The 22531-nt window shown below is 42.5% G+C and overlaps 1 protein-coding gene across 2 annotated transcripts in view; it reads right to left on the bottom strand.

Annotated features, from left to right (window-relative positions):
- Positions 1-14311, bottom strand: part of LOC106583011 (ankyrin repeat and SAM domain-containing protein 1A) — a 48220-nt gene extending 33909 nt beyond the window's left edge. Inside the window, exons 1-3 of one of the 2 annotated variants that reach the window (XM_014166739.3) lie at positions 14063-14311; positions 11977-12442; positions 6131-6200 (exon numbers count right to left, since the gene is read on the bottom strand). In XM_014166739.3, the coding sequence (XP_014022214.1) occupies positions 6131-6200; positions 11977-12267 (361 nt within the window). In that variant the 5' untranslated portion in view covers positions 12268-12442; positions 14063-14311. Of the gene's footprint in view, positions 1-6130; positions 6201-11976; positions 12629-14062 lie in introns of those variants that run through there. The other variant, XM_082967429.1, reaches the window with a different exon arrangement.
- Positions 14312-22531: the final 8220 nt, after the last annotated feature.

Here is a 22531-nt window from a genome sequence, read left to right as displayed (position 1 = left end):
TCATAGATCTGAACGATAGAAATATTCTTATTAAATACTTTTTTCTATACATAGTTGAATGTGCTGACAACAAAATCACACAAAAATAATCAATGGTAATCCAATTTATCAACCCATGGAGTTCTGGATTTGGAGTCACACTCAAAATTAAAGTGGAAAACCACACTACAGGCTGATCCAACTTTGATGTAATGTCCTTAAAACAAGTCAAAATGAGGCTCAGTAGTGTGTGTGGCCTCCACGTGCCTGTATGACCTCCCTACAATGCCTGGGCATGCTCCTGATGAGGTGGCGGATGGTCTCCTGAGGGATCTCCTCCCGGACCTGGACTAAAGCATCCACCAACTCCTGGACAGTCTGTGGTGCAACGTGGCGTTGGTGGATGGAGCGAGACATGATGTCCCAGATGTGCTCAATTGGATTCAGGTCTGGGGAATGGGCGGGCCAGTCCATAGCATCAATGCCTTCCTCTTGCAGGAACTGCTGACACACTCCAGCCACATGAGGTCTAGCATTGTCTTGCATTAGGAGGAACCCAGGGCCAACCGCACCAGCATATGGTCTCACAAGGGGTCTGAGGATCTCATCTCGGTACCTAATGGCTGTCAGGCTACCTCTGGCTAGCACATGGAGGGCTGTGCGGCCCCCCAAAGAAATGCCACCCCACACCATGACTGACCCACCACCAAACCGGTCATGCTGGAGGATGTTGCAGGCAGCAGAACGTTCTCCACGGCATCTCCAGACTCTGTCACGTCTGTCACGTGCTCAGTGTGAACCTGCTTTCATCTGTGAAGAGCACAGGGCGCCAGTGGCGAATTTGCCAATCTTGGTGTTCTCTGGCAAATGCCAAACGTCCTGCACGGTGTTGGGCTGTAAGCACAACCCCCACCTGTGGATGTCGGGCCCTCATACCACCCTCATGGAGTCTGTTTCTGACCGTTTGAGCAGACACATGCACATTTGTGGCCTGCTGGAGGTCATTTTGCAGGGCTCTGGCAGTGCTTCTCCTGCTCCTCCTTGCACAAAGGCAGAGGTAGCGGTCCTGCTGCTGGGTTGTTGCCCTCCTACGGCCTCCTCCATGTCTCCTGATGTACTGGCCTGTCTCCTGGTAGCACCTCCATGCCCTGGACACTACGCTGACAGACACAGCAAACCTTCTTGCCACAGCTCGCATTGATGTGCCATCCTGGATGAGTTGCACTACGTGAGCCACTTGTGTGGGTTGTAGACTCCGTCTTATGCTACCACTAGAGTGAAAGCACCGCCAGCATTCAAAAGTGACCAAAATATCAGCCAGGAACTGAGCATAGGAACTGAGAAGTGGTCTGTGGTCTGTGGTCCCCACCTGCAGAACCACTCCTTTATTGGGGGTGTCTTGCTTATTGCCTATAATTTCCACCTGTTGTCTATTCCATTTGCACAACAGCATGTGAAATGTATTGTCAATCAGTGTTGCTTCCTAAGTGGACAGTTTGATTTCACAGAAGTGTGATTGACTTGGAGTTACTTTGTGTTGTTTAAGTGTTCCCTTTATTTTTTTGAGCAGTGTACAATACCATTCAAAAGTTCGGGGTCATTTAAAAATGTCCTTGTTTTTGAAAAAAATATCTACATTTTTGGTCATTAAAATAACATGAAATTGATCAGAAATACAGTGTAGGCATTGTTAATGTTGTAAATGACCATTGTACCTAGAAACGGCAGTTTTTTATGGAATATCTACATAGGCGAACAGAGGCCCATTATCAGCAACCATCACTCCTGTGTTCCAAAGGCATGTTGTGTTAGCTACTCCAAGTTTATCATTTTAAAAGGCTAATTGATCATTAGAAAACCATTTTGCAATTATGTTAGCACAGCTGAAAACTGTTGTTCTGATTTTCACCAAAGCCCCATATACTACCCACCACTGCGACCTGTACGCTCTCGTTGGCTGGCCCTCACTTCATACTCATCGCCAAACCCACTGGCTCCAGGTCATCTACAAGACCCTGCTAGGTAAAGTCCCCCCTTATCTCAGCTCGCTGGTCACCATAGCAGCACCCACCTGTAGCACGCGCTCCAGCAGGTATATCTCACTGGTCACCCCCAAAGCCAATTCCTCCTTCAGCCACCTCTCCTTCCAGTTCTCTGCTGCCAATGACTGGAACGAACTACAAAAATCTCTGAAACTGGAAACACTTATCTCCCTCACTAGCTTTAAGCACCAGCTGTCAGAGCAGCTCACAGATTACTGCACCTGTACATAGCCCATCTATAATTTAGCCCAAACAACTACCTCTTTCCCTACTGTATTTATTTATTTATTTATCTCCTTTGCACCCCATTATTTCTATTTCTACATTGCACTTTCTTCCACTGCAAATCTACCATTCCAGTGTTTTACTTGCTATATTGTATGCACTTCGCCACGATGGCCTTTTTTGCCTTTACCTCCCTTATCACACCTCATTTGCTTACATTGTATATAGACTTATTTTTCTACTGTGTTATTGACTGTATGTTTGTTTTACTCCATGTGTAACTCTGTGTTGTTGTATGTGTCAAACTGCTTTGCTTTATCTTGGCCAGGTCGCAATTGTAAATGAGAACTTGTTCTCAACTAGTCTACCTGGTTAAATAAAGGTAAAAAAAATAAAAAAAATATATATATATATATATTGTTTCTATCAATAGATTAGAGTTTAGCCATATTATTAGCTGTAATATTAGATATGCCTTTTCTGGAGGATGAAATTGAAATTGTACCCAACTCTGTATGACTTATTTTTAAAAGGACGATACTTTAAACAGGGATCCATTGTCAATCCACCTAAAAATTAAAGTTTTCATCTGCAAAAAGGCAAAGAGCCCAATCTTAAACAATGGATGGGCCTCTCTTAGTCGAAAACCAGTTTGGATTTAGATACATTGTTGGTACAATGGAGGCTTTATGAGAGAGATTTAAAGCCTTAATATCAAAACTCCTTTTCATTATGTAAATATGCTCGTTTAACTTAATCTGGTTTGCCATTCCAAGTAAAGTGAAATAGTTTTGTTCTCGCATGGTTTGAAAAGGACTCTCCTGGAGTCATTAGAGCCATGAAGAAATATGTAAACTGTGATATCACTAGAGAATTAATCAGGGTAATCTTCCAGTAAATGGATAGGTGTTTCCCTCACCACGGTTTCAAGATTCTATCTATTTTGCTAAGTTTTCTATCAAAATGTATTGTTGCAACTTCGCTCAACTTTTCCAGGATATGTACACCAAGCATATCGACTTTACCATCCACCAATTTAATTGTAATTTTTTATTTCACCTTTATTTAACCAGGTAGGCTAGTTGAGAACAAGTTCTCATTTACAACTGCGACCTGGCCAAGATAAAGCAAAGCAGTGTGAGACAGACAACAACACAGAGTTACACATGGAATAAAAAATAAATAAGCCAATAACACAATAAACAAGTCAATGACACAGTAGAAAAAAAGTCTATATACAGCGGGGGGGAAAAGTATTTGATCCCCTGCTGATTTTGTACGTTTGCCCACTTACAAAGAAATGATCAGTCTATCATTTTAGTAGTAGGTTTATTTGAACAGTGAGAGACAGAATAACAACAAAAAAATCCAGAAAAACGCATGTCAAAAATGTTATAAAATGATTTACATTTTAATGAGGGAAATAAGTATTTGACCCCTCTGCAAAACATGGTTTAGTACTTGGTGGCAAAACCCTTGTTGGCAATCACAGAGGTCAGATGTTTCTTGTAGTTGGCCATCAGGTTTGCACACATCTCAGGAGGGATTTTGTCCCACTCCTCTTTGCAGATCTTCTCCAAGTCATTAAGGTTTCGAGGCTGACATTTGGCAACTCGAACCTTCAGTTCCCTCCACAGATTTTCTATGGGATTAAGGTCTGGAGACTGGCTAGGCCACTCTAGGACCTTAATGTGCTTCTTCTTGAGCCACTCCTTTGTTGCCTTGGCCGTGTGTTTTGGGTCATTGTAATGCTGGAATACCCATCCACGACCCATTTTCAATGCCCTGGCTGAGGGAAGGAGGTTCTCACCCAAGATTTGACGGTACATGGCCCCATCCATCCGCCCTTTGATGCGGTGAAGTTGTCCTGTCCCCTTAGCAGAAAAACGCCCCCAAAGCATAATGTTTCCACCTCCATGTTTGACGCTGGAGATGGTGTTCTTGGGGTCATAGGCAGCATTCCTCCTCCTCCAAACACAGCGAGTTGAGTTGATGTCAAAGAGCTCCATTTTGGTCTCATCTGACCACAACACTTTCACCAGTTGTCCTCTGAGTCATTCAGATGTTCATTGGCAGACTTCAGACGGGCCTGTATATGTATTCTTGAGCAGGGGGAGCTTGCGGGCGCTGCAGGATTTCAGTTCTTCACGGCGTAGTGTGTTACCAATTGTTTTCTTTGTGACTATGGTCCCAGCTGCCTTGAGATCATTGACAAGATCCTCCCGTGTAGTTCTGGGCTGATTCCTCACCGTTCTCATGATCATTGCAACTCCACGAGGTGAGATCATGCATGGAGCCCCAGGTCGAGGGATATTGACAGTTCTTTTGTGTTTCTTCCATTTGCGAATAATCGCACCAAATGTTGTCACCTTCTCACCAAGCTGCTTGGCGATGCTCTTGTAGCCCATTCCAGCCTTGTGTAGTTCTACAATCTTGTCCCTGACATCCTTGGAGAGCTCTTTGGTCTTGGCCATGGTGGAGAGTTTGGAATCTGATTGATTGATTGCTTCTGTGGACAGGTGTCTTTTATACAAGTAACAAACTGAGATTAGGAGCACTCCCTTTAAGAGTGTGCTCCTAATCTCAGCTCGTTACCTGTATAAAAGACACCTGGGAGCCAGAAATCTTTCTGATTGAGAGGGGGTCAAATACTTATTTCCCTCATTAAAATGCAAATCAATTTATAACATTTCTGGCATGCGTTTTTCTGGATATTTTTGTTGTTATTCTGTCTCTCACTGTTCAAATAAACCTACCATTAAAATTATAGACTGGTCCTTTCTTTGTCAGTGGGCAAACGTACAAAATCAGCAGGGGATCAAATACTTTTTTCCCTCTCTGTAGAGATGTCATCCCCGTGACTGACAACCCCCCCCCTACACATGGATCCTAGGGCCCTTAAGAGGTTGGGACACTTGAGAAGAGCACAAAGTGCCACTTACAGTACAAAACCAGTTTAGTAGCCATAAGCATGTCCAACCCTTTCGCCTCGGTTATACTATCTCTAATTATATAATTTTTATACGCACACATTAATTCCTATCCATAATTGAAAAATAATAATGTAGGCACTTCCTACAAAGGATTGTTATCTTTATCAAGGACAAGCAGTAGAAAATCAACATTTAGGCATGCAGATATTATTTATTTTATATAACAGCTTGTGATTCCATCCTTTATGGTCCCTAACATCATTACCCTATAGAAACGGCTGTTTGATGGATACAAGCACACGCCCCATCCACATCTACACCTCTCCCCTTCCACCAATACTCCCACCTACACACTCACACAGGCCCTCACGCACACACATACACAAACAGTTGTTCCATCCCCAGAGCCTAGCTCAAGAGTAGACATGCTATGTGAATGCATATACCATTGTAGTTGTTTGAGAGGCTTAACAAAATTGAGCAGGGATGGGAAGATTTGATAAGCCAATGTATATTCCTGGCTGATGGAGCTTGGATACCCCCCTTCCCCCAACACACACTCATGCTGGTCCCCTGTGGAGACCCTTTTACCGCGGCACCCCCTGTGCAGTCAGACCATTATGATGCTGTGCCGCCAAGGCCACAGTATTCTGCCCCCTCCCTGATTGTCAGAGTGTGATCATCCCCCAAAGGGTTACTGCAGCCAGTGTTGCCAGCACTGCCACTACCTTGGTGGGGTACTCCACCAAAATCCCCACCGGCTATCATTTATGTCTTAGATAATAGGGTTGTTGGCTGTTAGTGAGACTGTACAGTGAAGACACATTCTACCTGTAATGAGGTAAAGGTTAACCCTTTACCAGAACACTGTATCACAAGGCTGACATATAGCTTACTGCAGCATTTACCTACATGAAGGTATTCAAGACAATGCAAATAAATAACATTTACCTGGGGATACGCACTGCTTGTCATTGGACGATTCGATGCCTGCTCCAATCAGGTTCATTATCTTGTCAATCTGAGGAGGAGGAGCAGAACAAACCAGATATGGTTACCCCAAGATTCAACAATAGCAGTATTAAACGTATTCATCCTTTCCATAACACAAGTAAACGTAATATAGTATATTTTCAGAGTCTGTAACCTTACCCTTTACTGCTAACATTTCTTAAGACAGGCCAAATCATTGATTAATAAGCTTCAACATTTGCTCATACATCTTGTGTCTGTATGTTTACAGACAGTATAATGTTGATTGAACATGGAGGCTGACTGAGGAGGAGGGCTGAAAATGGAGGAGGGTTGTTTAAGAGTAACATGCTGACCACACCGCTCGTGTCTCATGTGCGAGCGTTGCAAAATAAATGTACACAAACATGTTATTCAATCATTGCTCCCACACTGCTTGCGCGCATCAACAAGTGTCTACGTAGCCAGGCGCTAAAATAGAACTTGTTTCTATTTGTGGCACTTGACGTGCTGCAAGTCCCGCCTCACCCATCTCCTCATTGGTTTTTATGAGCATATTCCCACATGGGTGATTGAAAAATGAACTGAGGTCCACACTCCAGTCCAGTTGGTGGTGGTAATGCACTTTAAAGTTGGTTGCCAACTGCCATACAAAGTCCAATGAAGGAGAAGAATCCTAAAGGAGAGATTACTAGAAACAAACTCGGTTTACTTTTTTATCTGTGGATTAATTGTCAGGGTAGAGGACCTTGTGCATTTCAGGTAAAATAACAACCCAATGTTTATATCCCAGGACAAATTAGCTAGCAACAGCAAGTAGCTAGTTAAATTGCCATAAATGTTTAATGCTTTTCAACCTGCCACCAAATTAATATAGTTGGTTCAGAGTTCATTTTGATATTCCAACCTGCGTGTCCTGATTGCATCTGGTGTGGGTGGACAAAACCAACATGCGCGCGATGTTGCACACGGACGCACGTGCGCAAGCGGTCTGGTCAGCATTTACACAAAAATGTTGGTAGGGTTTTAATGGTCATTCACACTCCCTCCACCACTCAGCAAAAACACAGCAGGGTAATAGGGTCACTCACAATTTAAAGCGTTTGAACCTTGTGTGCACGAAGCCCAGGGGAAAGTGGCAGGCCAAATAGCGTAAGATCTCTGCAAAATTACCTTTATGAGATTAAATAAGGCTCTCTGCCCCATCTCTGAACAGAAAGGGAAAACATGCAGTATACAGAGAGAAACAACAAGCCTGCCTGGAGGTTAACACAGAACAATACAGCACATCATGGACCTAAAACCTCTTCTCTCTTGGAAAAGAATGGATCAAAATGTATCTTATAAAAGCAAAGTCAAGAAGAATATTGCAGTAATATTGTACAATTCAGCCTTGTATTTTTGTGTGAGAATTGGTGTGACATTCTCCAGCACCCTTTCCTCTTGACAGACTGGGATTATGGGAAGAGAGCTTCTCAGAGCCATGGAGGGAGCTAACTGTACACTAACTGTTCAAGTGGTAGCTAATGGCATAATACAGTTCTATCCTGTGATTAAATCTGTATTTTCTACAACTATAAGAGGATGAAAATCTGAATTTGCTTTCACTAATTACACTGAAGACAAAGAAAGGGCTATTTGATGCAATATTTAGTATTTGAGAAGTCCTATGCACTTTGCTAGTGGCATCAACACTCAGGAAAAGCCTTGATTCATTTAGAAGTCAGACACGTGGGAAGCATGGCAGCTCCCTCCAGCGATACAGACCTCCCATATTCCACTTTGAATTAACCCAGTTACATTCTATATCACACACTTACCAGCACCACATTGCCCATAGTGCACCTTATCTCGGCCCAAAAGCTGCTTTTTGAGGAATTCCATCTCATTACAATTAAAGAGGTAGATTATTTCAGCCTGAGAGTAATACAATGAAGTCTACATAACTGTCCCACATCATCACACTTTCCAGATGTACAGGACATCAGTTGAGAACAAATCGGTGGAAAATGTGTACAAAAAACTAGTCAGTGTAACCATCATAATGCATCACATAATAGATGATTTTTCAAACTGAATTGTGAATTGTCTTACAGTAGAATGCACATATGCACTATTTTCCAGTAAGCTCTTGAGTGGCAAGCCTTTGATTAGTACGACAGTGAGTGGGAATAATCAAGTATGGTGACCACAAAGAAATATATATTATAGCACAGTTATGAAGTCAAGGGCCTGTTGATGGACTCTGTTAAATCAATTGTTCTCTTCTTAAAAGTGATCAGACTGTATTCAGATGGGATCTATATGCTAATCCTCTTACTGGGCACTTCAATCTCTGCTGCTGATGCCATGCTGCTGTCACACTGTTCTGTTACCCACATCAAGGACCCAGGGAGAAGACCTGTTGGGAAGCTTACCCTAACCAGGGCCTCTCATGGGTCTATCGCTCAGGATTAAATCTGTATAGTAATGTATAGTGTCCACATTAATGGGAATTCAACTCATTTAAGACAGTCAAGACACAGCCATTAATTTAGCTAAGTCCCCATATGATCAAAAGTTAATTAGTTAATTATACACTCATCTGTGTAGATCATGACGAATCACTGTCAGCTATAAGCTTTGAGCTGGATAGCCATTAAACTACTTTACCAATTTGCAATTAGGAGCCTGGACTGTAAATCCCTTTTCCAGATTGAATAGCAGCCGCTCTTTATGGAACTTTTCTCCTGCCTTTCTCAGTATCTAGGCACAATAACAATGTGTGGTCCATAAGTATTGCCTTTTCACTGCAAGTACACTACTGTTCAAAAGTTTGAGGTCACTTTGAAATGTCCTTGTTTTTGAAAGAAAAGCAATTTTTTTGTCCATTAAAATAACATAAAATTGATCAGAAATACAGTGTAGACATTGCTAATGTTGTAAATGACTATTGTAGCTGGAAACGGCAGATTTTTTATGGAATATCTACAAAGGCGTACAGAGGCCCATTGTCAGCAACCATCACTCCTGTGTTCCTCTGTCCAGTGTCTGTGTTCTTCTGCCTATCTTAATCTTTTCTTTTTATTGGCCGGTCTGAGATATGGCTTTTTCTTTGCAACTCTGCCTAGAAGGCCAGCATCCCGGAGTTTCCTCTTCACTGTTGACGTTGAGACTGGTGTTTTGCGGGTACTATTTAATGAAGCTGCCAGTTGAGGACTTGTGAGGCATCTGTTTCTCAAACTAGACACTCTAATGTACTCACTCTAATGTCCTCTTACTCAGTTGTGCATCGGAGCCTCCCAGTCCGCTTTCTATTCTGGTTAGAGACAGTTTGCACTGTTCTGTGAAGAGAGTAGTACACAGCATTGTAAGAGATCTTCAGTTTCTTGGCAATTTCTCGCATGGAATAGCCTTCATTTCTCAGATCAAGAATAGACTGATGAGTTTTAGATGAAAGTTCTTTGTTTCTGGCCATTTTGAGCCTGTAATCGAACCCACAAATGCTGATGCTCCAGATACTCAACTAGTCTAAAGAAGGCCAGTTTTATTGCTTCTTTAATCAGGACAACAGTTTTCATCTGTGCTAACATAATTGCAAAAGGGTTTTCTAATGATCAATTAGCCTTTTAAAATGAGAAACTTGGATTGCACAATGTGCCATTGGAACACAGGACTGATGGTTGCTGATAATGGGCCTCTGTACGCCTATGTAGATGTTCCATAAAAATTCAGATGTTTCCAGCAACAATATTAATTTAGAACATTAACATTGTCTACACTCTATTTCTAATCAATTTGATGTTATTTTAATGGACCATTTTTTTTGCTTTTCTTTAAAAAATAAGGACATTTCTAAGTGACCCCAAACTTTTGAACTGTAGTGTATATTACACATGAATGGTGAAGTTTAGCCATCAGGAGGTAATATGAGGCAGGGATTAAGCCAGATTGGTATGTAACAGGATCACTAATTCAGGACAGGCCACAGTACAGACTAATAGACTGATGGTGGAACCAAGAGGACACCTCAAAGACGGGAGTTTTTTTATGGATCTCATTGTCATTCCTGTTTCACCTTTGGAATATGTTCACAGCTGAACTGCCCATTGGCTCCATGCCTAGATGACGAGAGGAGAGACTTTTAATCAGATGTTCAATCAAGCATGTTTGCTCACATGCCCGACACAGCCTGCTCTCTGTCAGTCTGGCACAGTGGGATGGGGACATCAGGTGGATGTGTTTCGCTGGGTGAGCCAATGCAGACCCAATCTGTCAGGTGAGTTTGTCAAACTAGATATTATAAATAGATCTCTGCCCCAGCTAGCCACATAAATTATGAAATGACTTAAACCAGCATATGTGCTGAACATGTTAGTCTTTCCAAGCTGAAATTACTTTCAGCCAGCTTCCCAATAGACTAGAGCAATGTTAACACAATGAGGGAAATGGACGAGAGCATGCCACAACACACTTATACGCACGCACGAGCAAACACACACTACAACCAAAATCATCTCTCTGATATAAAAAGGTAATTTGAAGTACGCTCACTAATGAATGGAGATATTCAGAGTATCACTAATGAGTGGAGGTATGGAGATATGCAATCTTTAACATGTCTGGTTTGGACACTTGTGCCTTTAAAGAATTTAACAAATGTACTCAAGATGTAAAGCTGTTGATAATAGATGTCATCATACCTTTCATTAGCATACCGTGTGATGATCCCTTGCTTGCTAGAGTGCTTTCCTGCATGGAGGAAAGCTTAAATGCCCTCAATATAACCCTTACATCAAATCAAATAAATGGGACAAGCATAGGGCGGGCTAATGACAAGAAATTACAAATATACTGGTAAATGACTTCAGACAATTATGAACAGTGTGTGTGTGTGTGTGTGTGTGTGTGTGTGTGTGTGTGTGTGTGTGTGTGTGTGTGTGTGTGTGTGTGTGTGTGTGTGTGTGTGTGTGTGTGTGTGTGTGTGTGTGCGTGTGTGTGTGTGTGTAATAGACCCGGGCTCTGGACTGTCTGAGGGGGACGGGCCGTTGTTAAGCTCCTTATGAGTATGTCTGAGTAAGTATTTGTTCCTGCGTCCTATCCCCCATCCTGCTCCAAATGAATCCCTAAAATCTACACGAGAAACAGACACACGGGGGCAGCTGCAAAACAGGATGCCCTTGAGAACAGGACACCCCACCCAGCAGGGCCTGAGTAAACAGTACTGTCAGGGAGCAGAGAAGAGAGGGGAGAGCAGAGAGAGGGCCAGGGAACTAGGGAATAACAGGGGGAATGGCCAAGGGGGGAGACTGCTGAGCCAAAAGAGGCAATAACCTCTATCTAGACTAGAGTTCAGCACAATGCATCTTTAGACCAGGATGGAATCTGTATACATACAGTAAGTGCTGAGGCTGGGGCTGCGGCCTGCATTAGCCTTCCAGAGAGCAGGAGAAACAGTGTGAACAGGGGAGACATTAAACCATGCATGGGCTGACCCCTGGGAAGCAGTCTGGCTGTATCTAGAGTGACAGTGCAAGCCCAATTAGCCTTTTGTGCCAGGGCTGCTATGGGGTATTGGTGGGAGTGATCAGGCCACTCATGCGTTCAGCATTTGCCTGCAGGCATTCTGCAGTGACTGTATAGGTAAAGTCAGCGCCACTGCTGCCCCTTCCCCTCCTGCCTCTCACTCTTCTTCCTTCCTCTCTTTATCCCTCATTACAATACTCCCCCTCCTTTACCTCGAGCCCCTATAGGAGTTAAAAAGCTCTATTGGTAGCCTGTCTATGCATTAACTCTCCCAGTGTCAATCCCTGCCTCTCCTCCCACCTGAGAGCCCAGAGTATTACCTCATCCCACTCTGAGGCGAAGGAGGGTGATCTCTCCATCCGTTTTTTCCCAGAGCTGCAGTTGGTCACAGACTCACAGTGGCCATTCAGACCCCCATCCTCCTCACTCAGGGAAGATACAAACAGGTCTGAGTCTGACTTGGAGAGGCTGCGGGTCAGCTTCAGGTCCACCGGAGGCCTCAGCCTGACTGGAGGTACAGCTACAGCACCTGGTGACTCCCATGCCTTGGCCTTGGCAGTGTGGACAACCGTGGCATAGATGGGATCAGCGTCCAAGAGGGAGGCTGACATGACTGTTGAGCTGCCTGTGTGGCAGTGTTAGAATCTTAGCCTCCCTGTTCTCAGGCCTCAGGCAGCAGGTTCTCCTCCTATTCCAGCGGCCACTGGTAAGAGTAGAAAGTCCTGTAAAACACTGCAGGATCCAGGAGTCTCAGTCTGTGCCGAATTGTTGTTTTCTGGGTGAATTCTGAGAAAAAGCCAGACAGAAGGGATGATGTAAGAAACTGTGTGACAGAAAATCGCCTACTACATCCATTCCTGTTTAAAATATATAAAATCTATTCCTGTTTAAAACATGACATCTATTCCTGTTTAGGGAAAGGGAGTATGTAAAAGAGAGGCTATGTGTGTCCATGGCTCAGATACAATCATCAGGCGCCACCCACTAGTTGTATCCGGCTGCCCTCCCCTTAGTGACTGCTGCCTCAAAGAGTCTTTTTTTTATGTTTTCCTTCCCCTCCCTGCATGTCTCTCTCTTGCTTTTGCTCTCTCTCTTCCTCCTTTCTTATTCTTAACTAACATAGTATTGTTCAAATGGATTTTAAACAAACATGGCTAGAGAGACTATTCCCGACAGGACATACACAGAGTTTACAAAACATTAGGAACACTTTCCTAATATTGAGTTGCACTCCCTTTTGCCCTCAGAACAGCCTCAATTCATCAGGGCATGGACTCTACAAGGTGTTGAAAGCATTCCACAGGGATGTTGGCCCATGTTGACTCCAATGCTTCCCACAGATGTGTCAAGTTGGCTGGATGTCCTTTGGGTGGTGGACCATTCCTGATACACACAGGAAACTGTTGAGCGAGAAAAAGCCTGTAGCGTTGCAGTCTTTTTGTCTTGCCCATCCACCCTCTGAATGACACACATACTGTACACAATCCACGTCTCAATTGTGTCAAGGCTTAAAAATCCTTATTTAACCTGTCTCCTCCCCTTCATCTACACTGATTAAAGTGGATTAAACAAGTGACATCAATAAGGGATCATAATGTTCACTTAGATTCACCTGGTCAATCTATGGCAGGTGTTCTTAATGTTTGTATTCTTAGTGTATGGCTGAAAGTAGCCACTAGAGTGAAAAAACAGGAGGAAAATCCCAAAACACACACACACACACACATTGGTTTTACTATCCAAGTGGGCAAGAAAACATTTATTCCCATTCAAAATCTTATTTTCCCTAACCCCTAACCATAACCCTTAACCTAACCCTAACCCTAACCCCAACCCTTAAACTAAAGCTAACCCTAACCCTAACTCCTAACCCTAAACCTAACCCCTATGCCTAAAATAGCCTTGTCAGAATCTTCCTTGTTTTACTATCCTTGTGAGGTCTTTTGGAACCCAAAATGATAGTAAAGTTAGACCACACACACATACAGAGAAAGAAAGAAAGAAAGAAAGAAAGAAAGAAAGAAAGAAAGAAAGAAAGAAAGAAAGAAAGAAAGAAAGAAAGAAAGAAAGAAAGAAAGAAAGAAAGAAAGAAAGAAAGAAAGAAAGAAAGAAAGAAAGAAAGAAAGAAAGAAAGAAAGAAAGAAAGAAAGAAAGAAAGAAAGAATAAAATGATCCCAATAAGGCACTAGAATAGAATCAGATTCCACATTTTTCAAGAATCGAGCTGCTTTTGACTGTTCTAAAATGGATGCTCTCTCTGTGCTTGTTATTCTAAAACTCATCAAACACAGCGACAGTTAGTAAGTAATTTGACAGTTAGTACTTCATTAAAAAACAGCTGCTTACAGGAACTGTAATAGCTTTCAAAAGACCATGTGAAATCCCCATTCATAAGCTTTCCCATACCTGCAAACTTTGTCTTGACTGTATCCTGAGAGGAGCTGCCGTCCCGTTCTTCGCCTGTACTCTGACTCCCTATCGGAGGACTTAGTCTGTCCTGTCCTGATCCGTGGTGGGGATCTAAGGCCTGGCCTAATTCAGACTGACAGCTGGGGTGCCTGCCTGTTCAGAGGGAGGGTTGTCTGGGAGTATTCCTCCACCACAATGTGTGCTGTTCCACTGGGTCTTGGATAAGCCCCTGCATGAATTAGTAGAGTATATTTTCTAGTCAAGATATTTGCTCCATTAGGCATTGCAATGGTTAAAATGGACAAACAGACTTGATGACTTGAGAAGAATGCTGTACAGATCCCACACACTCTCAAATACTGAGCAGTCTATTCATCAGGGGTGGATTCTGACAAAGGGCTCTCTTTTAAGGCGTGCTTAGCATTCAGCAGTGCCCACTGTACTGCACTGTGTACGCCTGCCCTGTAGTGCCCTCAGCCAGCCAAGTACCTGGCCTGCCCACCTCTTCCCTTTGGGTAGGGCTGGTATGTACAGTACAGTTGAAGTCGGAAGTTTACATACACCTTAGCCAAATACAGTTTTTCACAATTCCTGACATTTAATCCTAGTAAAAAGTCCCTGTCTTAAGTCAGTTAGGATCACCACTTTATTTTAAGAATGTGAAATGTCAGAATAATAGTAGAGAGAATGATTTATTTCAGCTTTTATTTCTTTCATCACGTTCCCAGTGGTTCAGAAGTTTACATACACTCAATTAGTATTTGGTTGCATTGCCTTTAAATTGTTTAACTTGGGTCAAACGTGTCGGGGAGCATTCCACAACCTTCCCACAATAAATTGGGTGAATTTTGGCCCATTCCTCCTGACAGAGCTGGTGTAACTGAGTCAGGTCTGTAGGCCTCCTTGCTCGCACACACTTTTTCAATTCTGCCCACAAATGTTCTATTGGATTGAGGTCAGGGCTTTGTGATGGCCACTCCAATACCTTGACTTTGTTGTCCTTAAGCCATTTTGCCACAACTTTGGAAGTATGCTTGGGGTCATTGTCCATTTGGAAGACCAAGCTTTAACTTCCTGACTGATGTCTTGAGATGTTGCTTCAATATATCCACATAATTTTCCTGCCTCATGATGCCATCTATTTTGTGAAGTGTACCAGTCCCTCCTGCAGCAAAGCATGGTGTTATTTGGCTTGCAAGCCTCCCCCTTTTTCCTCCAAACATAACAATGGTCATTATATCCAAACAGTCCTATTTTTATTTCATCAGACCAGAGGATATTTCTCCAAAAAGTACGATCTTTGGCCCCATGTGCAGTTGCAAACCGTAGTCTGGCTTTTTTATGGCGGTTTTGGAGCAGTGACTTCTTCCTTGCTGAGCGGCCTTTCAGGTTATGTCGATATAGGACTCGTTTTACTGTGGATATAGATACTTTTGTACCTGTTTCTGCCAGCATCTTCACAAGGTCCTTTGTTGTTGTTCTGGGATTGGTTAGCACTTTTCACACCAAAGTACGTTCATCTCTAGGAGACAGAACGCATCTCCTTCCTGAGCGGTATGATGGCTGCGTGGTCCCATTGTGTTTATACTTGCGTACTATTGTTTGTACAGATGAACGTGGTACCTTCAGGCGTTTGGAAATTGCTCCCAAGGATGAACCAGACTTGTGGATGTCTACAATGTTTTTTCTGAGGTATTTTGATTTTCCCATGATGTCAAGCAAAGAGGCACTGAATTTGAAGGTAGGCCTTGAAATACATCCACAGGTACACCTCCAATTGACTCAAATTATGTCAATTAGCCTATCAGAAGCTTCTAAAGCCATAACATCATTTTATGGAATTTTCCAAGCTGTTTAAAGGCACAGTCAACTTAGTGTATGTAAACTTCTGACCCGCTGGAATTGTGATACAGTGAATTAGAAGTGAAATAATCTGTCTGTAAACAATTGTTGGAAAAATGACTTGTGTCATGCCCAAAGTAGATGTCCTAACCGACTTGCCAAAACTATAGTTTGTTAACAAGAAATTTGTGGAGTGGTTGAAAAACGAGTTTTAATGACTCCAACATAGGTGTATGTAAACTTCCGACTTCAACTGTAAATGACAACTTCAGACTAATGACAAAAAAATCTGAGGTGTAAAAAAACAAAGAATTCATAACCATTATATGAATTTAGAAAGGTTCCGGATGTATAATAAATGTTTACAGAGATGTAATGATGCCTTAACGGTATATTAGAGGAACTACAACAAGAAGAAATACATCTGCTCCATCATCTGGCTGCAGAGCCCCAGGGCAGAGATGATGACTCATGAACACGGTCCTCCAACCAAGCAAAGCACTGCCAGCAAACACAGCAGCACCATGTTGTAAACACATGCAATGCAAGCACCTCTCAGTGTTTCAGTTTGTTGTGTATGCTCTGACTCACAATGGCATTTTAGATTTTGGGGTTCCTAGGGCATTTGGTCTCGAAGGTACTTTGCACCCATGTATCCCCAGGCCCTCAATTTACATTTTCATAACACTGCAGAAATTCCATTACTTCCCTTGTGCTTGAAATCATTACTTCTCTCTGCAAACCTCGTGCTTTACATCATCTGGACAGGCCCCAGATGACCTGCATTCATTCTAAGAAGTGAAAGGGTGCCATTGTGTTATAAAGATATTCAACCAGAGATGTTATTGCCTTCTGTGAAGCAAGCTGTTTGGCTTGAATACAAATCTTAGAACCAAGCTAATTCATACTAGTGAAACAAGGGGGGAAACAGGAAAAACACTGCCTAATGCCTACCTCTCAGAGACGCTTTGTATAAAATGAAACCACACATTTCATTGCAGTTTATTAGAGGGTTATTATGCCTGTATGCTAAGGATGAGAAGTCCATCCCTTTGAATAATGAGAGAATTCCATGAACTCACATCAAGCCTCAATAGGGATTTGGAGAATTTGCCTGGGCCATGACACTGTCTCTCAGCCTCTTAGAACGTAGAAGCTCTTACAAAGTCAACCTGTCACATGTACTCTATCTCAGCACTTTCATTTATAGCCCTGAATGTGGTGCGGTTGAAAATACACGTTCAAATGTGAAGCAGTAATTCAATTATGATCTGTAAGAGTTCTGTAGGCTTATAATTACTGTTTGAACTGAAACACATTTTTCAAATAATGGTAAATGATTCAACATTGTAAGGAAAATAGTAGGCCTATTGTCCATCGGAAAACAAGATCAAATGACTCTAATCTACAGAAACTCAGACACACACAAAACATAAAAGATAATGGTAACTGACACTAAGACTATGAAGTCGGAGGTCGGCACAAATACAAAACAAAAGACATCTACCAGCTCACAGAGCTCGTTCAAGATGGACAGGCAGTCCTGAAAGGCTCATAACCGTCACAAATGGACCTGACCTCCGAGCAGAGGAATGTGAAGGAGAGCACGCATGGCTGACTGAAGACCCAGCACAGGATATCTATCAGTGTCCTTTCATCCCAGGGTAGAGACGAGAGGCGACAACCTAACAGACCGAGACTGTATACCATGCCACAAATGTCTTTCCTCTACAAAAAGGGGCTGGTCACCTCTGAAAAACTTGTGAATATGTTCATAAACAAAGAGAAGTAAACTGTGGAACTGTGGAAGAGACATACAGTACAAGAGAAAATGATATCCGATGTAAAGGTGGACACACACTGATCTTCACAAGGGTTTGTAAACCTTTGGTTTATTCCTCCTTCCAGTCATCAGAACCTGATAGGGATCCTGTTTAAGTGGCTTAACTGGACAGGTATTGGAAGCAATCTCTTTCATTCAAACTGTACAGTAAAGCCAGATGGCCCATCAGACTGGCATGCCTGGAAACTACACCAAATACTGTATCAGTCTCAGACAATGAGATCATAGCCACTATTTTAGTCACACTAACTACTTTAATTTTAATCGACTTGGATTCATGTACTGCTGTTATTGCTTCTGGCCAAATACCAATCTTTATTTTATGTATTTTTTATTTAACCTTTATTTAACTAGGCAAGTCAGTTAAGGATTTTTTGTATATTTACAATGATGCCTACCAAAAGGCAAAAGGCCTCCTGCGGGGGGCTGGGATTTCAAATTGTAACATTTTAAATACATAAATATAGGACAAAACACACATCACGACAAGAGAGACAACACAACACTACATAAAGAGAGACCTATAAGACAACAACATAGCAAGGCAGCAACACATGACAACACAGCATGGTAGCAACACAACATGACAACAACATGGTAGCAACACAACATGGTAGCAGCACAAAACATGGTAGAAACATTATTGGTCACAGACAACAGTGCAAAGGGCAAGAAGGTAGAGACAACAATACATCACTCAAAGCAGCCACAACTGTCAGTAAGAGTGTCGATGATTGAGTCTTTGAATGAAGAGATTGAGATAAAACTGTCCAGTTTGTAGAGTTAGCATGCAGCTTCTACAGCAAAATGGAACTCAAAGCACAGCATGGCACCATACCATCATGCAGAAAGGAAATGAGAGGGATAAATACACTGCTGAGGGGGAGATCTTCATGGGCTATACTCGGCCTTGTCTCAGGGTAGTAAGTTGGTGGTTGAAGATATCCTTCTAGTGGTGTGGGGGCTGTGCTTTGGCAAGGTGGGTGGGGTTATATCCTGCCTGGTTGGCCCTGTCCGGGGGAATCGTCAGAAGGGGCCACAGTGTCTCCCGACCCCTCCTGTCTCAGCCTCCAGTATTTATGCTGCAATAGTGCATGTGTCGGGGGGCTAGGGTCAGTCTGTTATATATGTCTTATCTGATGTCCTGTGTGAATTTAAGTTTGCTTCCTCTCTCTCTCTCTCTCTCTCTCTCTTTCTTTCTTTCTTTCTTTCTCTCTTTCTTTCTCTCTTCTCTCTGAGGACATGAGCCCTAGGACCATGCCTCAGGACTACCTGGCCTGATGACTCCTTGCTGTCCGCAGTCCACCTGGTCGTGCTGCTGCTCCAGTTTCAACTGTCCTGCCTGCGGCTATGGAACCTTGACATGTTAACCGGACGTGCTACCTGTCCCGGACCTGCTGTTTTCAACTCTCTCTCTCTACCGCACCTGCTGTCTCTAACTCTGAATGATCGGCTATGAAAATCCAACTGACATTTACTACTGAGGTGCTGGCCTGTTGCACCCTCTGTTGCACCCTCTGTGATTATTATTATTTGACCCTGCTGGTCATCTATGAATGTTTGAACATCTTGGCCACTGTTATAATCTCTACCTGGCACAGCCAGAAGAGGGCTGGCCACCCCTCAGTGCCTGGTTCCTCTCTAGGTTTCTTCCTAGGTTCCTGCCTTTCTAGGGAGTTTTTCCTAGCCACCGAGCTTCTACATCTGCATTGCTTGCTGTTTGGGGATTTAGACTGGTTTTCTGTATAGCACTTTGTGACATCGGCTAATGTAAAAAGGGCTTTATTTTGATTGATTTGATTGATTGAGTATAGTAAACATTAGGAACTTCCTAACTTCCTAATATTGAGGGGCATGAACTCTACAAGGTGTCGAAAGCATTCCACAGGGATGCTGGCCCATGTTGACTCCAATGCTTTATACAGTTGTGTCAAGTTGGTTGGATGTCCTTTGGGTTGTGGACCATTCTTGATATACGCGGGAAACTGTTGAGCGTGAAAAACCCAGCAGCATTATAGTTCTTGACACAAACCTTTGCGCCTGGCACCAACTGCCATACCCCATTCAAAGGCACTTCAATCTTTTGTCTTGCCCATTCACCCTCTGAATGGCACACATACACAATCCATGTCTCAATTGTCTCAAGGCTTAAAAATCCTTCTTTAACCTTTCATCTACACTGATTGAAGTGGATTTAACATGTGACATCAATAAGAGATCATAGCTATGACCTGGATTCACCTGGTTAGTCTATGTCATAGAAAGAGCAGGTGTTCTTAATTGTTTGTATTCTCAGTGTATTATATGTGAATGGATGACTGTGACTATGTGTTTGTTTTAATGTGTGAAAGGGCCAGCAAAGAGCAGAGTTTCCAGTGTAAATTCATGCTTGATTCTGTGCCCTATGAAAACAATACTAGGCACAGTTTGTTGTTTGTGGATTTCCCATTAGGAGCCAGTGATGACAATGGCTAGTGACAGATTCCAGGGCTCTCCAACCCTGTTCCTGGAAAGCTACTGTTCTGTAGGTTTTCACTCTAACCCTAATCTAGCACACCTGATTCTAAAAATTAGCAGGTTGATAAGCTGAATCAGGTTAGTAAAAACTGGGTTTGGAGCGAAAACCTAGAGAAAGGTAGCTTTCCAGGAACAGGGTTGGAGATCCCTGGATTAAACACATTCCCTTTTATATTGCACTTGGCACAGGATTTGAGGAACAACACCACAAAAATGAAAGAAATCTAAAACAGTGAAAAATGTAAAAATGAAAAAGAGAAACAAATCTGATTAACTATTCTCTTTGTTGTCCTGTCAAATGCTCTTCCTCTGAGCTTTTTTTCAGAACAATGCCAGGTCCACCCTCAACACGTTTTGCTGAAATCTATATTGAACAAACTGCACCGCACAATCCCAATTTAGTTTAGTGGTAGTTTCATTGGTGGTATATTTGAGATAGAGAGGACAGATCTAAATCCAGATAGAAGTAAAGAGAGATGGAGCGAAACAAGTGAAGAGACAAAATGAAGCGCTTGAAGGTATGAGTGATAAAGCAGGGTAATTAATCCATACATATTGCTGACGGTTGACGGCGAGGTCACTTTACAGTGATAGATGCCCTTGACAACATGTCATTGATCAAGTGCCTGGAGGAGATATTAAAATGGTGATAATGATATTGGCCACCTTGCATCACTATCACTAAGGTGGCTGCTACATATTGCTGCACAGATCCTCTCCCTTGCACAGCTCGATAAAAGTAGTTTCACACATTTCGATGAGCAAAGTGCTTGTATTTTCAATTTCACTCCAAACGGGTATTGATTGACAGAGAAGTAGAAATGTACATGCTCTGTAGAACAGAGAATAAATGTCGCTTGACTGAGAATAAGTGTCAGTCATTTAACAGGGAAACTCATTCAAAATCTCAGGCAAAAATGGTGTTAACGATGCGTTTTTCTTTTCTTTTTATCTGGTCAATGCTAATGTGACAGAGGGTTGGAATTTCATAACCAGTAACAACCATCATAATGAAAAGTGTACCATCAAGAGATGATGTGAAGGAACAGTATCCCTGTTGATCCATGCATGAGTGAGAAGGGTAGGGCTAACCAGATCCTCTCTAGTGCTTATGAAGAGAGGAGCTAGGAGACATTGAGAGCATGTGAACTGGGTCAGAGGGAAGAGGCCCAAATCCCACTGCACTCACACTCTAACCCCCCAGTCCCAGGCGCTGTGGGCTAGGCTAAAAAAAGCAGTATATGTGTGCGTGACTATGATCACAATCAATTGGATTGTGTGCTTGTCATTGTGGCCATTTCAATGCATTTCCGCTGAGGAAAACCTAAATGTGAAGTCATGAAAAGTCTTGAAATACAGGCCAAGTTCAAAAGGAAAGAATGGTTCAGAATAGATGGTGAAGAGAGCACAGGAGAGGAAGGATGGGGTTGAAAACCTAAAAACAGCCATTTCCTGGATTTGCTGGTAAGAATGTGATAAGAGTGAATAGGAAGTATCTGTGTGATGGCTCAGGCTGGCCATTTCGCAAGGCAGGAATTCACTCACAGGAAGAAACTCGTCATAGCTACTTGTATACAGAGAGGACAAAAAAAACATATGGCACGATGTGATAAGGACCTTGATAAAAAATTCAGGTCCTTCCATGACGTGAGTTCATATGAAAATTTTATTCAGTTAAGTTGTTCAAAATAACAGGGACACTTTTGAATTGAGGACAGCAAAACACTTACAAAGCACTATACAATTGTATGAGAAGCAGGCTTGGACGGTATACCATACATACCATATACCAGGATATTTTCGAATACCGACGGTATGATTTTCAATACCGTCAATTTTGTAACAAAAAAATATTATGGTTTGGGGTGCAATAAAGCTAGGGGGGGTGCTTGCTACACCACTGGTTATAACTATAAGCTAACTATCTAAGATGTGGCAAATAAATTATCTCCAGCTCAGGTCTCCAGCTATGCATTTGGTTTGCTAACTTGCTAGCTGAGTGGCTAGATGTCAAGATCAAGCTTTTTGGTTACAGGGATCAAGATCCTTGCTGCCTACATGAATTGAATTTCTTACATTTCTAAAGAAATAGCGCCCCTTGGGTGCACTGATGGTAATACAGTATACAGTATCCCGGTATGGTACAGGAACTGTATGAAGGTATGAAAATCTGGATACCACCCATCCTAAAGAGAAGTCAATTACCCTACAATACATTTGCCTTTTGGATGCCCACTGGCTGTTTATAGCAATCACAGATCATT

Source organism: Salmo salar, chromosome 22, assembly GCF_965601325.2.
Source record: "Salmo salar chromosome 22, fSalSal1, whole genome shotgun sequence".
In the NCBI taxonomy this organism is placed as follows: domain Eukaryota; kingdom Metazoa; phylum Chordata; class Actinopteri; order Salmoniformes; family Salmonidae; genus Salmo; species Salmo salar.
The sequence above is the reverse complement of the archived record's forward strand: the minus strand, read 5'-3'. Positions and strand labels throughout refer to the sequence as shown.